The 19,061-nt window shown below is 36.3% G+C and overlaps 1 protein-coding gene across 8 annotated transcripts in view; it reads left to right on the plus strand.

The window, feature by feature from the left end:
• PCDH15 (protocadherin related 15) overlaps positions 1 to 19,061 on the plus strand; it is an 874,191-nt gene that overhangs the window by 174,464 nt on the left and 680,666 nt on the right. For 6 of the 8 annotated variants that reach the window (XM_040254668.1, XM_040254663.1, XM_040254662.1 and 3 more), the window contains exon 2: positions 5,594 to 5,659. In XM_040254668.1, the coding sequence (XP_040110602.1) occupies positions 5,594 to 5,659 (66 nt within the window). Of the gene's footprint in view, positions 1 to 5,081; positions 5,097 to 5,593; positions 5,660 to 19,061 lie in introns of all 8 variants that reach the window. The other 2 variants (XM_040254669.1, XM_040254664.1) reach the window with 1 other exon arrangement.

Raw genomic sequence — 19,061 nt, forward strand, 5'->3', positions numbered from 1 at the left:
ACAGCCACGAAAAGGAACAAAACTGGACCATCTGTAGAGACGAGGATGGACCTAGACACTGCCGTTCAGAGGGAAGTAAGGCAGAAAGAGAAAAATATTGTATAGTAACACATATATGTGGAATCTAAAAATGAGGTACTGAGGAGCCTATCTGCAGGGCAGGAATCAGAAGCACGAACATAGAGAATGGTCATGTGGATGCAGTGGGGGAAAGGAAGGGTGGGATGAATTAGAGATTAGCATTGATATATGTTCACCACCATGTGTAAAATAGACAGATAGTGGGAAACTTCTGTATGACACAGAACTCAACTCAGGGCTCTGTCATGACCTGGACAGGTGGGATTGGGGTGCGGAAGGAAGGTCCAAGATAGAGGGGATATATGGATAAATATAGCTGATTCCCTTTGTTGTACAGTAGAATCTAACACAACATTGTAAAGCAATTATACTCCAATTGTTTGAAAGGCATTGTTTGACCTTAAATAGACATTTTGAGAATAGGCTGAGATGGAAATAGGGTTTTCCTGGCTATTCATACTTCCCAGTACTCTTGCCTGGAAAATCCCAAGAACGGGGGAGCCGGGTGGGCTGCCATCTATGGGGTCACACAGAGTCGGACATGACTGAGAGCTTTCACTTTCACTTTTTACTTTTATGCATTGGAAAAGGAAATGGCATCCCACTCCAGTGTTCTTGCCTGGAGAATCCTAGGTACAGGGGAGCCTGGTGGACTGTCGTCTATGGGGTCGCACAGAGTCAGACATGACTGTGGTGACTTAGCAGCAGCAGTAATAAATGAATATATTTGGACAATTCTGGATATTCTCTTTGCAGAATAACATGCTCTTAAGCTTCTGGATGCAGTAAGAATAACATATCACAGGTTTACTGCCTTTGAAACCAGTCATTACATATCTGCTAATAGTTTTTAAGTTTGAAATCCTACCTGTTGCATAAAATTATTTTAAAATATACAGAAAAAATATGGCTTATTTTTAGCTTGATGACAAATTTGCAGAAATAAATCACACTGGGCATTCAGGTATTTGTATTCATATCCTGCACTTTACAATAAATTGGGTATGGGAATCAGGTAGGGGCCCTAGAGGTTAGAAATTTGAGGCACGAAAAACAATGAATTTGTGATTTAACCTGGACAGTCAAGGGTGAAATTAAATAGATTACAGAAGTGCATTTCCAAGGTACAGTCATCATCAGCTAACCTGTCTTTCCTGTGGCAGACAGATTATCCACAGACCGTAGAGAACAGGATCACCTAGCCCCCAAATTGCTTTCTAGTTTTCACTTTGATCTCCACGTGGATATTTGCATACCTAATACATCCTGGCTGTTTCATCCAAATTTACTTTTTTTCTGAATATACTTACAATTAAAAATATTTTGTGCATTTCAAAACTAACTATAGTTTCACGAGCACATCATTTCAAAGCAAACACTATTGTGAATAATGTTCTTAACAGATTATTTTCATGTATCTGACTAACCTCTCTACATTAGTGTTGTAAGTCAAAATTTTTTAACCACTTTTGTTTTGATTTAGAATAAATAAAATTTATTTATTTGGGCATGAAAATATCTTATTGTGGGGTTTTGGAACTTGCTAAAAGAATAAAGCTGAGTGAAAGTCATCCTTTAAAGGGGTCTGGCTGGCAGGAATTGTACCCGCACCTTTACTCCTGGGCTGTTTCTGTTGCTAAGGACATAATGAGAACAGAGACTTCTGAGTGCACTCCTGGAGAGATGGTCAATGAGAGATTACAGATGGGAAGATTGTAGTTCAGAAAAATTCAAGAAACATTCTTTCAGGATCTACTCTGGTTGAATTTTGAGGTTACTAAGATAAATATGACACAGCCTTCATCTGAAGGAGCTCTCATTAGGAAAAAAAATCATTAATATATGTTTTGAAGCAATTTTTCCAATGGACTACAGTGTATATTGGTAGCTCAGCTAGTAAAGAATCTACCTGCAGTGCAGGAGACCCCAGTTCGATTCCTCAGTTGGGAGGATCCCCTGGAGAAGGGATAGGCTACTCACTCCAGTATTCTTGAGCATCCCTGGTGGCTCAAACAGTAAAGAATCTGCCTGCAATGTGGGAGACCTGGATTTTACCCCTGGGTTGGGAAGATCCCTTGGAGGAGGGCATGGGAGCCCATTCCAGTATTCTTGCCTGGAGAATCCCCATGGACAGAGAAGCTTAGTGGGCTATAGTCCGTGGGGTCATGAAGAGTTAAACACAACTGAGTAACTAAGCACAGCACAGTGTATACTGAGGGCTTCCCAGGTAGCATTAGAACCCACCTGCTAATGGGAGAGATGTAAGATATGTGGGTTCGATCCCTGGGTTGGGAAGATCTCCTGGAGGAGGGCATGGTGACCTACTCCAATATTCTTACCTAGAGAATCCCATGGACAGAGAAGCTTGGAGGGCTACAGTCCATGGGATCACAAAGAGTCACACACCACTTGGCATGACTTGGCATGCTTACACAGTGTATATTGAAGGAATGCAGAGAATAGGCATTTAGTTTAGACCAACAAGGAAGATTTTCTAGAAGAGGTGATGCCTTGCCAGGTTCTTGGAAGAGAAATAAAATTTAACCAGGGGAAGAAGAGGAGGAAGGGAATTTCAGCAGCTGTCACAGCAAACATAGATTTGGCTTGCTATGGCTACCAAATGAACCAAGAAGAGTGAAAAGGGTAAGGGAGGTAGGTAGAGCTGGAATATGGAGAATCATACTTGACTTAGTTGTGCAGAAAAAGTCTATTCATAAATACAGTAGTAACCAAATGATGAGCAGTTGTTGTATATGTATACTCAAGTTTCTCCATCATTCATTTCCCTTTATCCTACCTACCTATAAAGTTATTGATTAAATATCTATTCCCCTACTAATACTTATGTGAAAATTCACCACACTTTTTCTCTACCTTGCAGCTGTGAGGATTTTAACTGAGGCAGTAACCCTATATATAAACATTATATATACATTTAGATTGTTGTTTAGTTGCTAAGTCATATCCAAATCTTTTGTGACGCTGGGCTCACCATGCTCCCCCATCCATAGGATTCTCCAGGCAAGAATGCTGGAGTGGGTTGCCATTTTCTTCTCCATGGGTCTTCCTGCCCCAAGGATTGAACCTGTGTCTCCTACATTGGCAGGCAGATTCTTTACCACTGACCTACCATGTGGTGTTTGTGTGTGTGTGTGTGTGTGTGTGTGTGCGTGTGTGTGTGTTTGTGTGCGTGTGTGTGTAAGGGAGGGAGGGGGGAGAGGGAGAAAGAGAGAGGGAAAAAAGGAGAGTGGGAAGAAATAAAATAGTATCGAAAAGTAACTACTCTTTGAAATACAAATGGAAGGCATGCTTCATAATCCAACAATTGCTTCTTGTAAGAACTGGTCATGTTTCATTTATCATTTCCACAAATTGCCTCTGCCTTCTTGTGTATCCCATTTCTACTCATAGCAGGCAATGTCTCTATTTTAATCATTGTGTCGTTGATGATCATATTAAACAACTGACTCACATAGACCACATTGTGCCATACTTTGTGGTTGTTTATGAGTCTTTCCTTTATCTGACCACTTATCTCCCCAACCTGAAATCTGTGAAGAAAGGAGTTGTTGATTTTTAATCCCTATCTTCAGCACATAGTAAGCTATCTACCAATTTGACTGAATAATTTTTGTATGCATAGGTGAATAAAAAGCTAGATGAACAGATATGAGAACTCAGGAAGAAAATTTAAATTTTCACTGGGGTATAAGAAAGTTTTGGTGGAATAGGTCAAATCTAATTTTATCAAGAATAACAGACTTGCCAGGCAGTAGAGGCAGAAATGACTTTAGGTGACAAAGCTGCCTTAATAATACAAGATGTAATCCAGGAAGAGTAAGGTCTCTAAGGTGACTAAAGGGCATAGTGCTTAATAAGTAAACAATGTTGAGACTGACACCCTCTGAATGATATCCTAAAAGATTTTTCTTCACTCCAAAAGAAACATAGTGTTTTTGTACAGAGAAGTGCCATTAATGTACCTTTGATTGGGGTGCACAAAAATTATTCTCATGAAATGAATAAATGAATGCAGGATGAGAACAGTTTCCAGGAGATGAATGAGGAAACCACTGCAAGAGTAGAGGTTGCAAATAGTGAGGAGCTGTGCTATGTCAGGGGTATAGGAAGGAAAGGATGGGGAGTAATGAGATATTTTAGATCTAAAACTGCTGTGACCTGAAACTCCTTGAATATTGACAAGGACAAAGAGAGAAAAACTGGAGATTTCAGATATTTTAAGCTTTACATGACAGAACACACATCTTACAATATACAACAGTGCTTGTCAAAGCCCTTATTATTCATGCCCATGTACATAATGGCAGAATTTCAATAGATAAATAGTAAGCCTTGAAATCATCTTCCAAATAGCACACCTACTTGGATGGCTTAAGCCAATTTATGTTTCAGTCTCAGGAACACGCCATGTACATTTAACTGCATGACACAACCCTATCAGGCTGGCCAAGTATCTCCTGAGAGAGCACTTTATGTCTCAGAAGTATACTTTTGACATCTCGCAGGCAAAGCCTTCACATTTTAATTATCATGGATATTATAGTTCATGATACCATTTATATGTTCATTATCCACGCATTAGCAGTACTTGAGATAAAAAAATTAATCACTACTGATTGACAGGCAGTATTCTTAAGGTTCATTCAACACAGAGATAATAGACAATTGATATGCAATTTTATTTACCTTTTCATAGGACACATAGGTGTATTGTATGGTATATTCAAATTGATCTGTAATTTTTAAAATGTGAGTGACATACATTATAAAGTTAACTTGTTCATATTGTATTTGAATTATAAAAATAAGGATTTTACATATTTCATTTCCAGAAATCATTAGGTATGATATATCTGTTATTGTACAATGCTATTTATATCTTTCAATCCTCACTAAATATACACATATATTCTTTCTTCCTTTCTTTCTTTTATTTTTCTGATCTGCTTCCATTGATGACTCTATTCCTTTGTCTCCAGACTGGCAATATGAGGGTAAGATGACAAAAATAAACTCTCAAAACCCACAAACATTGCTTGTCTGTCTCTGTTTCATTCTCTTTAGAATATTATTAAAATTCTACTCACTCTTTTTAATTAGACCCTTTATCACTATTAAAGTCCAATTATGTTTGTTTCTGTTGTGAAGCTTTAATTACAATTTATCCTTGTTAATCATCCCTTTATGTTATTTCTTTGGGTTAAATTACCATCACATTATCTCTGTCCTGAAGGACTTCTGCTCTCCAGTGGTCTCTGCTGGTGTTTTCTCAGTATGATTTGAACCATTTCATGGTGTATAAAGTGTCTTTGTTGCAATGTGGTAAGGAATCTGTGTGAACACTTTTTTTAAATAAAAAAATGGTTAAATGATGCATATTAATCTGATTATAGGATATTTCTTTTTAAATGTTAATACATAGTGTGAATTTAGTCTCAGGGTGAATGTCCCTGCAATAGCTACTTCTTATTTTGTCTTGTTTTCTTTTTAGATTGCAAACTAGCTAGGGGAGGACCACCAGCCACCATAGTCGCGATTGATGAAGAGAGTAGGAATGGTGAGTGAGATTTCTCTTTTAAAAGTGACCTAATCTAACAGGGATTTCTCATTTCAAACCTAGATTTGATATATGTGGAAGTACTAAATGAAAGCCTCAAAGCAAATTCAGTAACAGTTCTCTTTTAATTTCTTTGCTTTATGACTTCAATTTATACCATTCCCTGGAAATACTTGGATTATATTACGAGAGACTCAGTGAATAGAAATGTTTAGTTTTCTGTTTGTTTTTTTAAATATAAATTTATTTACTTTAATTGGAGGTTAATTACTTTACAATATTATATTGGTTTTGCCATACATCAACATGAAATATTTAGTTTTGATTGCAGAGAAGTCACTTGATTCAGGATCAGTCCAAGAATACATCTAGATATTGGCTAGAGCTTTTCTTTGTCAGTAGGTAGATTCAACTATTACATATACTGTTACCTAGTGTATTCCTCCAAAAGAAGTGCAGATAAACTCTGCACTGTTAATTTCAATATACTACAGTCTGGTTATGATTAAGATCCATAGCCTATCATTAGGCACGGTGATTTAAGAAGTTACTGGGAAAACTGAAAAAGTTCTTGATGACTGAGAACCCCCCAACAAAAGGTGTAGAACAGAGGAGAAAGTCTGACTTTTCAGTCTGTCTGCCATAAGTAACATCTAATTCTTAATTTATATTAAGCTCTTCAGCAATATAATTTTCTTTATCAAAACAAAAAATTAGCACTTTTGTTCCCCAACACTCTCTTAGTCTCTCTAAACTTTATGAATATTTAAAGATGCTACTCCTCTATTAGATAAAAGTAAAATGGACATCTCTTGAGTCTTGGTTTCTATTGCAAGCTCTTCTAAATATGAGAATGTTCTGTAGCTCATTTTGTCTATTGATCCTGCAACAGACCTTCCACTGGGTTTAATTTGTACTTTTATTTTATCAGATTGATGTCTTTTTAAAAAACAATGGCAAGTGGCTTATTAGAAAATGACTTTTCATTGCAATTCAACCTATATGTATCTTGAATTTTTCTATAGTATGCATAATACCAGTATTGGTGTATTTAATCATAGATTTATTATTCTGTATTAGAAATATTTTTCTTTCTTAGAAGAATCTGTATAAACTTTTAAGATTTTTAAACATCTTTCACACTCTTTGCAATCAGCTGAAAAATGTCCACAATACTCCTGGCCTCTGTTTAAACAAATTTAAGTGTTTATTCTAAATTTTAGAAATGTTTTTAAAATTACACAGGTTTGATAGTTTATTTTTTTTTATTCAATACTTATTGACCTTGAAAACATGTGAAGTTAATGTATTACTACAATGCATTTAAATAAATTAGAAATAAGTTCTATATGTGTCCTCAGAAAAGAAAAAAAGTATATATATTATTACTATACCAGAAAATGTACATTTCACATGTAGAATTATGGTTTATCCTTAACTGTTTTTCTGTTAACAAATCTGCTTTCTAAATGTACTATACTAAGAAAAAAAAAGTTTGCTTTTTAAACAGAGAAAAAAAATTAACATACTAGAAGACTAATCTATATATTCTCATTGTCACCAGTTCCCTTAAAATATAAGCTGAGCTGAACTAAAGCATTAATTTTACTAAATGGCTGTTTCAACATAATTCTACATAGAGCTTATTTTGCCAACTAGGTAATTATAGCCACGGTAATATTTTACCTCTCCTTGTGCTGATAAGATGCCACTTCTTGAAGGAGCTTAAGAACTCTACAAAGATGTTGTCATAGCAGTGCTGCATGGTGGCATGTGGTGAAAGTTCAATATTTATATTTTAGAAGAATGTGACATGATGTAGTGGAGTAATGTTTTGCTCTTTAATTGGCATATTTTGTAGAACCTGCCAACTACTCAGAATGCTGCCAAAGTTTTTTGAGTGTCATCACAAGGAGTATAAATACCAATCTAAAGATTAAATGTTTTACATTTTTCTTTCACATTAAATTTCTAAAAATATGGTAATCAAATGAAACTCTGCCAGATATTATAATGTAATGTGTAATCATACTTGCTTTAAAAGTCTAAAGGAAAATGCATTAAAGTGTTTTTGTATTTTTCTTTAGACAAACGTGAGAAATTTCCCAAAAGGACAGTTAATTCTAGTCCTTCTTTTAAACCCTTAGTTTTTTTTTTTTTTTCATGAAACATTTTAATTGGTAGTAACAAAACATGTGGGTATCCTATTTTACTAGTGTAATAAGCACCTATTTTTAAAGGTTCTGGGCCTCTTAAAAGTAATGCATAGCAAATCCTTTATTAAGCCAACCTAGTAAGTATGTGTGTCAATTTGTTTTGTTTTTGGCTTACTTTATTGATATCTACTGCTAAACAATCTCCATTGTTAAATACATCCTCGAGTATAGCTTTTAAATAACTCAGGCCTTTTAAAATATATACTTAATTTTCTTATATAAGTCACTGCTGCTGCTGCTAAGTTGCTTCAGTCATGTCCGACTTTGTGCGACCCCATAGATGGCAGCCCACCAGGCTCCCCCATCCCTGGGATTCTCCAGGCAAGAACACTGGAGTGGGTTGCTATTTCCTTCTCCAATGCATGAAAGTGAAAAGTGAAAGTGAAGTCGCTCAGTCCTGTCTGACTCTTAGCGACCCTATGGGCTGCAGCCTACCAGGTTCCTCCATCCTTGGGATTTTCCAGGCAAGAGTACTGGAGTGGGTTGTCATTGCCTTCTCTGATATAAGTCACTAAGATACGTTTAAAGAATATCCATTATTTGTTACATACATCTGCATATTTCAAAATTTTTATATTCTGTGGAATGGAAATACTTCTTTTATGAATAGGTATGCTAAATTTGTTTGCACATGTATATGTTTGAAATAATTAAAATTTTAATAGATAGAGATTCATAAACCTCTTTCTCACTCTGGGACCTGTTAGATTATTCCCGTCCTTGGTCCTTGTCCTCAGCTGTATATTGATAATAGATTCATTATATCATCCTTAATCTGAAAAGTTTATTTTCATCACAGCTACCAGAAAATCAAGCTTATGTGATAAGGACCCAAAGTCAGCCCATTAAGAAAATTGCATTGGCCCCTGATCACCCTCAGAAACCTCTAGAACTAGTATATAGGACATATTTAGGAGTAATTGCATTTAGAGGGGAGAATGGATAGTGAGAAACAGACTTAGAATATATTATTTGAAAATATCTAAATTTTTTTCCAGAAAAGCTTATATATACAGAAAAACCTGCACATGCACATGTACAGAAGTTTAATTCATAATTGCCAAACTTAGAAGCAAGCATGATGTCCTAGCAAGTAAACTATGGTGCATCCAGACAAATTCAGACTAAAATGAAATGAGCTATCAAGCCATGAAAAGACATGAAAGAGTATTAAGTTCATATTACTAACTGAAAGAAGCCAATCCAAAAAAAAAAAAAAAAGCGGAGATTGTATGATCTCAACTATGGCATTTTGGAAAAGGTAAAAAAATAAAAACTGAGGAAAATAAAAAGATTAGTACTTTCTAAAAGTAGGAGAAAGATAGACAGAGCAAAGAGGAATTCTAAGGCAGTGAAAACACTGCCTTATATTTTAATAGTGGATATATGTCATTATATATTTGTCCAAACCAGTAGAACGCACAACACTAAAAGGAAATCGAAGGTAAACTGTGGACTTTGGGTGATTATGATGTGCTAATATAGGTTCATCCTTGGTTAAAAAAAGATTGTACCATTCTAGTGAGTGATGTTGATAAAACAGAAAGCTATATACGTGCAGGGTAAAGGGTATATGGAAAAACACTCTCTCCTGTACTTTCCATTGTGAACTTAAAACACTGCTCTAAGAAAGAAACTTAAAAAATATTTCTAGAAACACATTCTTAGGTTCACTGGACTTTGAGTTGCCTAATGGCATTGAGTCCTTACTGGAAGGAGAAAGGCCAGGAACAGTTACACTAGAACAATTTAAACTTGCCTCTGGGTGCCAGCCAAGTCAGAGTTTTAGCTGCTTTACAACAACTATGGAATGACATTCAAACAGACTTTGGAACAAATGGCTCAGGCTAACTCTCAGAAACTGGATAAATATACATAAGCAGTGCTGAGTCAAGGGGATAAGAAAACGATTTGAAGCCATGGTTTGAATATAACACTATGACTGTACAAAAGTAGACAGGCTCAGAAGCAAAAGAATGCCACTAGGTAAGTGAGAGATTTAGGAGGCAAATCTGTAAGTGTCCTTTATGGATTTGCAGTTAAGATATTGTGGACTCACAGCTAATTTGGGAAACGAAAGATAACGGAGTGTCTTCACATTATGAAAGGAACCATCAACAGAGGATGCCACAGCTGGTTTAATGAGAGTGTTTCCTGGTCCTTGTCAGGGTACATTTCAGAACCAAGTATCAGCTGGGTTGAGTATTACAGACCCTCCTGTGCTTCTAGGGAGGTAGGGGAGGTTATAAAAAGGAACTATGAATTCAGTTGCTCACTCCTTCTGCGGAGATTCTCTGGCCCAAGCGTGTAGCTTGGGGAGGGAAAGGAGATTGGTTCTTCATTAGAAACAATTATGTTATTGAGTGGCATTTGCAAGTTGTTTGGTTGTCATCCTTTTCTTTCCATTGTCAAAAATCACTAAGCTTGGAAGAGCAGAAGGTTAAATGTTTATGCTGATGTTCTTTTTTCCTTATAGTTACCAATTTCATATCTTAGAGTTATAGCAAAGGAGTTTGCTATACTCTGTCTTACGTACCACCAAAGGGTTGCAAGTAGAGTTTCATATTCCTAGTAAAATAGATCTTGCACTCATGGAAAGATAAGTCTTAAAGAACCAATGTTTGTTTGTTTGTTTTAATGAATATTCCCAAGGTTTAAACAAAGTGTGATGTCATTTATATATATGTGTGTGTGTGTGTGTGTGTGTGTGTGTGCTCAGAACCCTCTCTTTTTACCAATGTTATCTTCACTCTTCTCTTTTATTCTCTAAAGAGAGCAAGGTCTACATTGGCAGAAAAAAAATTGCAATAACAACTAGAGTGGAAAATACTAAACTGTATGAAGTAATTCAGAGTAGAAATTGATGAGAACCCCAGATGAGAGATGGCACAAGATGTTGGGAAGAGAGGAAACTAAGGAACCAACATAGCAAGTTATCAGGCAATCTGGATGACAGTGTTCAATTGGGATAAAGTGAAAGAGGTTGAAGATGCCACCAGGAGGTTAAAGGTGCTAGAAATTATATAGTAAGTGAAAAAAATGTTTCAATATAGTTGCCACAGACAGAATCCTTGGCTCATAGAAACATTTTGGAGAACTGTTACTAAGATGGAAATACTTATCTGGGTCTGTCCTTAGTTCATGTTTCTTTCAATGTGTTGAGACAAGGATAAAACTGAAGATGTTTCTGGATTTAATTTCCTCTCTGCTCTATAACTATTTTAGTTATTTTAAATAAGAAATATAATGAAGAGTTGCCAACATAATTTATATATTAAATAAAACCTGAAGTATAGGATATTTTCTTATATATTAAGCTTTTGAAAAATTGAATAGCATTTTACTCATGAAAATAAAAGGGAGAGAGGAATCTAGTATATATGTTCTACGGGACTAATTGTTCTAAGGGTTAGATTTTAAACAGTTAGCTTGTAAAGACAGCTTAAGTTCAGTTCAGTCGCTCAGTTGTGTCTGACTATTTGCGACCCCATGAATTGCAGTATGACAGGCCTCCCTGTCTATCACCAACTCTCAGAGTTCACTCAAACTCACGACCATCGAGTCAGTGATGCCATCCAGCCATCTCATCCTCTATCGTCCCCTTCTCCTCCTGACCCCAATCCCTCTCAGCATCAGAGTCTTTTCCAATGAGTCGAGTCTTTTCCAATGAGTCAACTCTTTGCATGAGGTGGCCAAAGTACTGGAGCTTCAGCTTTAGCATCATTCCTTCCAAAGAAATCCCAGGGCTCATCTCCTTCAGAATGGACTGGTTGGATCTCCTTGCAGTCCAAGGGACTCTCAAGAGTCTTCTCCAACACCGCAGTTCAAAAGCATCAATTCTTCCGCGATCAGCTTTCTTCACAATCCAACTTTCACATCCATACATGACCAGTGGAAAAACCATAGCCTTGACAGGATGGATCTTAGTTGGCAAAGTAATGTCTCTGCTTTTGAATATGCTATCTAGGTTGGTCATAACTTTTCTTCCAAGGAGTAAGCGTCTTTTAATTTCATGGCTGCAGTCACCATCTGCAGTGATTTTGGAGTCCCCCCCCCCAAAATAAAGTCTGACAGTGTTCCCACTGTTTCCCCATCTATTTGCCATGAAGTGATGGGACCAGATGCCATGATCTTCGTTTTCTGAATGTTGAGCTTTAGGCCAACTTTTTCCACTCTCCTCTTTCACTTTCATCAGGAGACTTTTCAGTTCCTTTCTGCCATAAGGGTGGTGTCATCTGCATATCTGAGATTATTGATATTTCTCCCAGCAATCTTGATTCCAGCTTGTGCTTCTTCCAGTCCAGCATTTCTCATGATGTACTCTGCATAGAAGTTAAGTAAGCAGGATGACAATATACAGCCTTGATGTAGTCCTTTTCCAAATGGAACCAGTCTGTTGTTCTATGTCCAGTTCTAACTGTTGCTTCCTGACCTGCATACAGATTTCTCAAGAGGCAGGTCAGGTGGTCTGGTATTCCCATCTCTTTCAGAATTTTTCACAGTTTATTGTGATCCACACAGTCAAAGGCTTTGGCATAGTCAATAAAGCAGAAATAGATGTTTTTCTGGAACTCTCTTGCTTTTTCCATGATCCAGCAGATGTTGGCAATTTGATCTCTGGTTCTTCTGCCTTTTCTAAAACCAGCTTGAACAGCTGGAAGTTCACAGTTCACGTATTGTTGAAGCCTGGCTTGAAGAATTTTGAGCATTACTTTACTAGCATGTGAGATGAGTGCAGTTTGAGCTTTCTTTGGCATTGCCTTTCTTTCAGATTGGAACTGACCTTTTCCAGTCTTGTGGCCACTGCTGAGTTTTCCAAATTTGCTGGCATACTGAGTGCAGCACTTTCACAGCATCATCTTTCAGGATTTGAAACAGCTCAATTGGAATTCCATCACCTCCACTAGCTTTGTTCATAGTGATGCTTTCTAAGGCCCACTTGACTTCACATTCCACGATGTCTGGCTCTAGGTGAGTGTGAGTGATCACACCATCATGATTATCTGGGTCGTGAAGATTTTTTTGTACAGTTTTTCTGTGTGTTCTTGACACCTCTTCTTAATATTTTCTGCTTATGTTGGGTCCACACCATTTCTGTCCTTTATGGAGCCCATCTTTGCATGAAATGTTCCCTTGGTATCTCTAATTTTCTTGAAGAGATCTCTAGTCCTTCCCATTCTGTTGTTTTCCTCTATTTCTTTGCATTGATCACTGAGGAAGGCTTTCTTATCTTTCCTTGCTATTCTTTGGAATACATTCAGATACTTGTATCTTTCCTTTTCTCCTTTGCTTTTCACTTCTCTTTTTTTCACAGCTATTTGTAAGGCCTCCCCAGGCAGCCATTTTGCTTTTTTGCATTTCTTTTCCATGGGGATGGTCGTGATCCGTATCTCCTGTACAGTGTCAGGAACCTCCATCCATAGCTCATCATGCACTCTATCTGTCAGATCTAATCCCCTTTACCCTGCTTCTATTCTGTGTTGTTGCCTTATAGCTACAGTAAACAACATTAGTCTCCTTGATGGTTTTCACCAGGAAATCCTAGAATTCTATTTGAAGTATGGAAAAGTTAAAAATAAGTATGTATTCTGCTTCATAAATTTTTATGAAACATAGCAACTCTAACAATAGAAATTATATACATTACACGAAGGTAAATTAATAGGTGACTGTAAAAACTTTTGAAGTATTAAGACTAATATTGTATACAGGATTATACAGGATAATCAGTGTTGACATCAGGCAAATGATCTTTAGCACAACATGACAGCTTTGTTTTTCTGGAGAAATAGAGAAAAATATTTTCCTATTGTTCTGTAATCCTATAACATTGAAACTTGATCCTTAACTGCCAAAATATTAAGTGTTTTTATAAGATATTAATGTTCTTCTGGCTAGATTGCTGTGGATGTTGTATAGCCTCAAAATCATGATTACAAATTTCTTTGTTATTGTATTATTTATTTCTCCCAGTCATCATCAAGTCATTCTGAGTTCTCTCTAGTGAAATGAATACACAATGATGAGGAAATGAATTTTTTGTAAATTATGAAGGAGTTAAATGAAACTATCCTAAACACATTTGTAACTATTAGAGAAAAATGATGTAAAAACTCACGTCCAACGCCTCACTTATTTTAATCCTCATGTTATAGTGACTAAGACAGTTGTTCTAGGAGAAAACAATTTGGCTCTGCTCATTACTGCTGGAGCTAGACATACAACCGTGCATTCTGCTTTTGTTCATTTGTGCTAAAGTATTGTTTTCTAAAAGGTCAGCAGCTTCAGACTTCTGAATATATAACTGTGAAATAAATTGAAAACATTCTAAGCATTAAGGAAATAGATAACTTGAGATAAGTAAAAACCTAACACACATTAGCATTTAATCATATGTCTTTTATGATCTGTCTTTTCTCATTTGTTGACTCTATAGCACCTAATATACAATGCTATTGCCGGACCTAGTGAAATGATACTGAAACAAAGGATATGGGAAGGACACAAAACAGACCGAAGTCAGAAAGGCTGGCAAGCTAGGGTGTTTTATACAAGGAAAACAGTTCTATTCAAGTTAGTGACCCTCATTTATGTTTAAGTTTCAGAATGCTAATGTTAATGATGATGAAAAACTTAAGTTATGTGAGGTAATCCTTGGTTTCTAAGGTAAACATTTTAGAAAAAAAGCATTCTAATATTTTGCATTTTCTTTGAATCCTTTATTTTAATGTCCTAACAGAAATAAATTTGAATTATATAGAATTAAATTACATCATACATACACAGTCCCAAATGATGCTGTTATAATGAGCCACTTTTCTATAGAGAGAATATCTAAATCCTAAGTCACTAGGGCAAACAATTGAAGCTAGCATATATTTCATTTGCTTAGACTGTTGGAAGATCGGCCATGGGTCTTGCTGGCAACAAGAATGGGACTGTGTGGTACAAGGAAAAAAATACCAGCAGAAGTAAGAATAAGCAAAAGGAGATTGTTTAATGTTCTTATAATGAAAAGAAAAACTATTTCTGAGGTACCCTGAGTGAATAGAGAGTTCTGTGCTAAACAGCCAGTACTTGAGACTTGAACTAAGAATTACTGTCAAACAAAACTCAGAATCTAGAAAACAAAAATAAGGAATGATTTAAAAAAAAAAAAAAACCTTGCCTTTGGTAACCAGTGGCAAGTGGTTTGTATAGGCTAAAAGGAATGCTTTAATATATTATATCTCCACATTCTATTTAAGTAAACCCATTTGTATTTTAACCAAGCTGAATTTACTTTAATGGTGCATAGCTTTGATTCCCCAAACCTTTTATTACTGAGTACAATTAGGAGATTAATTTTTGGAATAAAAATTAATATAATATATTAATATATATTAATATATTGTAGAAACACCTTCAGTTTTTTTCAGAATAGGAGTCATGTGTATTAAAGATAAGTCATTCTAATTTAAATTTTTATTTTCTATTAGCCAAACAAAACACATCTGCGTGGTTCATATCTCCTGTAAGCCACCAGTATTTTGATTCCTAAATTAGGTAACAAAGATGTCAGAGGTGCATGGGGGAAGGGACATCAATGAGATGACATTTTTTTTCTTTGGAAGGGAGTGAAGGGACTTGGTTGTGAGTTTTCTTTGCATAACTAGCACTGTTAGCACTTAGGTTGTATAATTTGAATTTAGCTGGAGATTGAGTCTCTGATGGAGATTTAGGTACTTGGGGATGGGAGAAGCACCTAAGTTCAGTTACTGGTTTTAGCATCAAGCTCCTGGAGGTTCTGTCTACAACTGCTCTTCCTCCAGCAGGCTTCCAGATTCCACCATTACCTTGCTCCCAAAGAATTTTTCAAATTCTTGCTTGTCATGCATGGTTCTTTCACTTCTGTTTCTCTTGATCAAATGTTGGCCACTAGATTATTTATCTTTGATGTGGGTCAATGGGGTATGACTCTTCTGTTAGGACCCTAGAAATATGGAAAGGATCACTTCCGTTACTTTTGATATAGTAATCAACAATATAAAGGTTCTTAGCAATTGCTGGATGAGAACAGTCACTCCTAGATGACTTGAAACATCTTTGGAGTTAAAATAACTCCTACAGCAATTTTCAAAACAAATGTTCAAACACCACATATTTACCCCCAGAAATGTAACAAAATTCAATTAAATATGCTTAAGAGTGCCATGTGGATTAATGAATATAAAAGTATTTAGTATCTCTTCATCTATTGCTATTTCATGAAACTGAAGGCTGCACTGAAGCTAGATTCTATATTCATATCAGATGGTACAATGTAAGCAAATAATACAATATATTAATACTTATTAATACAATATATTAATATATATTAATACTTATTCTTTAGAATAAAAATTAATCTCCTAATTGTACTCAGTAATAAAAGGTTTGGGGAATCAAAGCTATGCGCCATTAAAGTAAATTCAGCTTGGTTAAAATACAAATGGGTTTACTTAAATAGAATGTGGAGATAAGTATATTAAAGCATTTCTTTTAGCCTATCCAAACCACTTGCCACTGGTTACCAAAGGCAAGGTGTTTTTTGTTTTGTTTTGTTTTGTTTTTAAATCATTCCTTATTTTTGTTTTCTAGATTCTGAGTTTTGTTTGACAGTAATTCTTAGTTCAAGTCTCAAGTACTGGCTGCTTAGCACAGAACTCTCTATTCACTCAGGGTACCTCAGAAACAAAGTTTTTCTTTTCATTATAAGAACATTAAACAATCTCCTTTTGCCTATTCTTACTTCTGCTGGTATTTTTCTCCTTCCTTGCTTGCTTCTGAAAATTTACAAGTCTACAAACTGGGAATTCGAATTGTCAGGGCTGTGTTTGATTGAGGTTTCTTCTTAAAATGGTTTTGCGTAGAAAAGGAATAGCTACTTATCTGGGTACACTAGAAAACTAGAAAACAAGCAAAACCAATCCCCTCCAGGTAGCAGAGGCAAGACCTCTAGGGGGAAAAAACAACAACAAAAAAAAGCAAAGCAGAGCAAGAAAACAAAGAGTGTTAGTCAAGTGGAGAGGCAGTGTTGCTATTGCAGGTGTTTATTTAAAGAGATCACATTTGAGCAAAGATCCCTGAACAAAACTGACTAAACATGTGAGCCATGCACTTAGCTAGGAAATTTACATTTCAGATGGAAAATTCAAATTCAAAGACTACAAGGATGAATATTGCTGGTCAGTTTGTGTATTTGTCACTTCAGTCAGTCCAGTTCAGTTGCTCAGTCGTGTCCGACTCTTTGCGACCCCATGAATCGCAGCACGCCAGGCCTCCCTGTCCATCACCATCTCCTGGAGTTCACTCAGACTCACGTCCATTGAGTCAGCGATACCATCCAGCCATCTCATCCCCGGTCATCCCCTTCTCCTCCTGCCCCCAATCCCTCCCAGAATCAGAGCCTTTTCCAATGAGTCAACTCTTCTCATGAGGTGGCCAAGTACTGGAGCTTCAGCTTTAGCATCATTCCCTCCAAAGAACACCCAGGGCTGATCTCCTTTAGAATGGACTGGTTGGATCTTCTTGCAATCCAAGGGACTCAGGAGTCTTCTCCAACACCACAGTTCAAAAGCTTCAATTCTTCTAACTCTTTGAAACCCCATGGTGTGTCCATGGAATTCTCCAGGCAAGAATACTGGACTGGGCTGCCATTTCCTTCTCCAGATGGAAATGGTCTGGTCAGTTTAAGGTAGGGTAAAAAAAAAAAAAAAATGCCTGGAGAAAATGATAACAAATGTGGTTGAAGTAGAGGCAATGGATGTTGATTGATATAAGGACACTCTTCAATCAAAACCACTTGAGTGTGAAATACAGGTGGCTAGCTGAAACCACTAAGGATAATTCTTCTTCCTGTCTCTCACTCAATATTCTAGTTTGCACATTTCACAATTTAAATAGGCAATTGTATCTGTATACATGTACAATTTCAGAAAACATTACCCTTTAAAAGATCTGTTAAAATACTAGAAAACATATTGATTCACTCAGTTTGGCTTGGTGGTATCACTGCCTCATTTAACACATAGTAAAGGATTACTGCAACCATTCCAAAGGTCAGTGTGAATATGATAGTTACTGTAAATACTGAAAATCTGAAAGTTTAATAGTGTGACACCATCAAAATTATAACCAATGATCTTTGTTATATTACACTGTTTTCAAATCACCATTAATTTTTTAAAAAAGGGAAAATTCAGTGTTAGTCCACATTTCAGAAAAATATTCGTAACTTGTAATATTTGTAAATGTGTCACTTCACTTGATAACATGATCATCTTTATAGAAGCACGCTTTAGTGAAAATGTTGATTAACTGTACTTTATCTTAATAATTTAGGACAGGCAGGATATGAACATTGTTAGTAAGGGACTAGCATCCCATCAATCGATACAGGGGTAATTTACTATTTTTAAAAGTATTTTTTTGACAGGGGGAGGTGGTGTAAGGATTTGACAAAGAGTCAGAAAAGATTATACATGTATTAACAGAGTGAATAAATTAACAGAGTTAATAATTTGGAAATTTGTCCCAACTCCCAAGAAAATTTGTCCCAAGTGTTTAATATCCCTTTGTAGTGAATAACCTTTGAGAACATTGTTCAAAGCAAAGCTTTTCCTTCTAATTTTGCATCACTAATGACCAATTAATATCTCCACATTTCCATCATATAATAACTAGCAAGTATGAAAGTGAACATTTTATTTATATTATTTGCATATTCCTTCAACACTCTGAATCTTGAAGTCTCTCAAATGTTCTACAATAAATAGATTTTTGTCAGTTAATACTGTTTGCTTTTTGCAAACCTATTATATGTCCTAAATAAAATTAGTTAGTTTGATTTTCAGTTCAGTTCAGTTCAGTCGCTCAGTCGTGTCTGACTCTTTGCGACCCCATGAATGGCAGCACGCCAGGCCTCCCTGTCCATCACCAACTCCCGGAGTTCACTCAGACTCATGTCCATTGAATCCTTGATGCCATCCAGCCATCTCATCCTCTGTTGTCCCCTTCTCCTCCTGCCCCCAATCCTTCCCAGCATCAGAGTCTTTTCCAATGAGTCAACTCTTTGCATGAGGTGGCCAAAGTACTGGAGTTTTAGCTTTAGCATCATTCCTTCCAAAGAAATCCCAGGGTTGATCTCCTTCAGAATGGACTGGTTG

The sequence above is a fragment of the Oryx dammah genome, unplaced genomic scaffold (genome assembly GCF_014754425.2).
Source record: "Oryx dammah isolate SB20612 unplaced genomic scaffold, SCBI_Odam_1.1 HiC_scaffold_14, whole genome shotgun sequence".
Lineage (NCBI taxonomy): Eukaryota > Metazoa > Chordata > Mammalia > Artiodactyla > Bovidae > Oryx > Oryx dammah.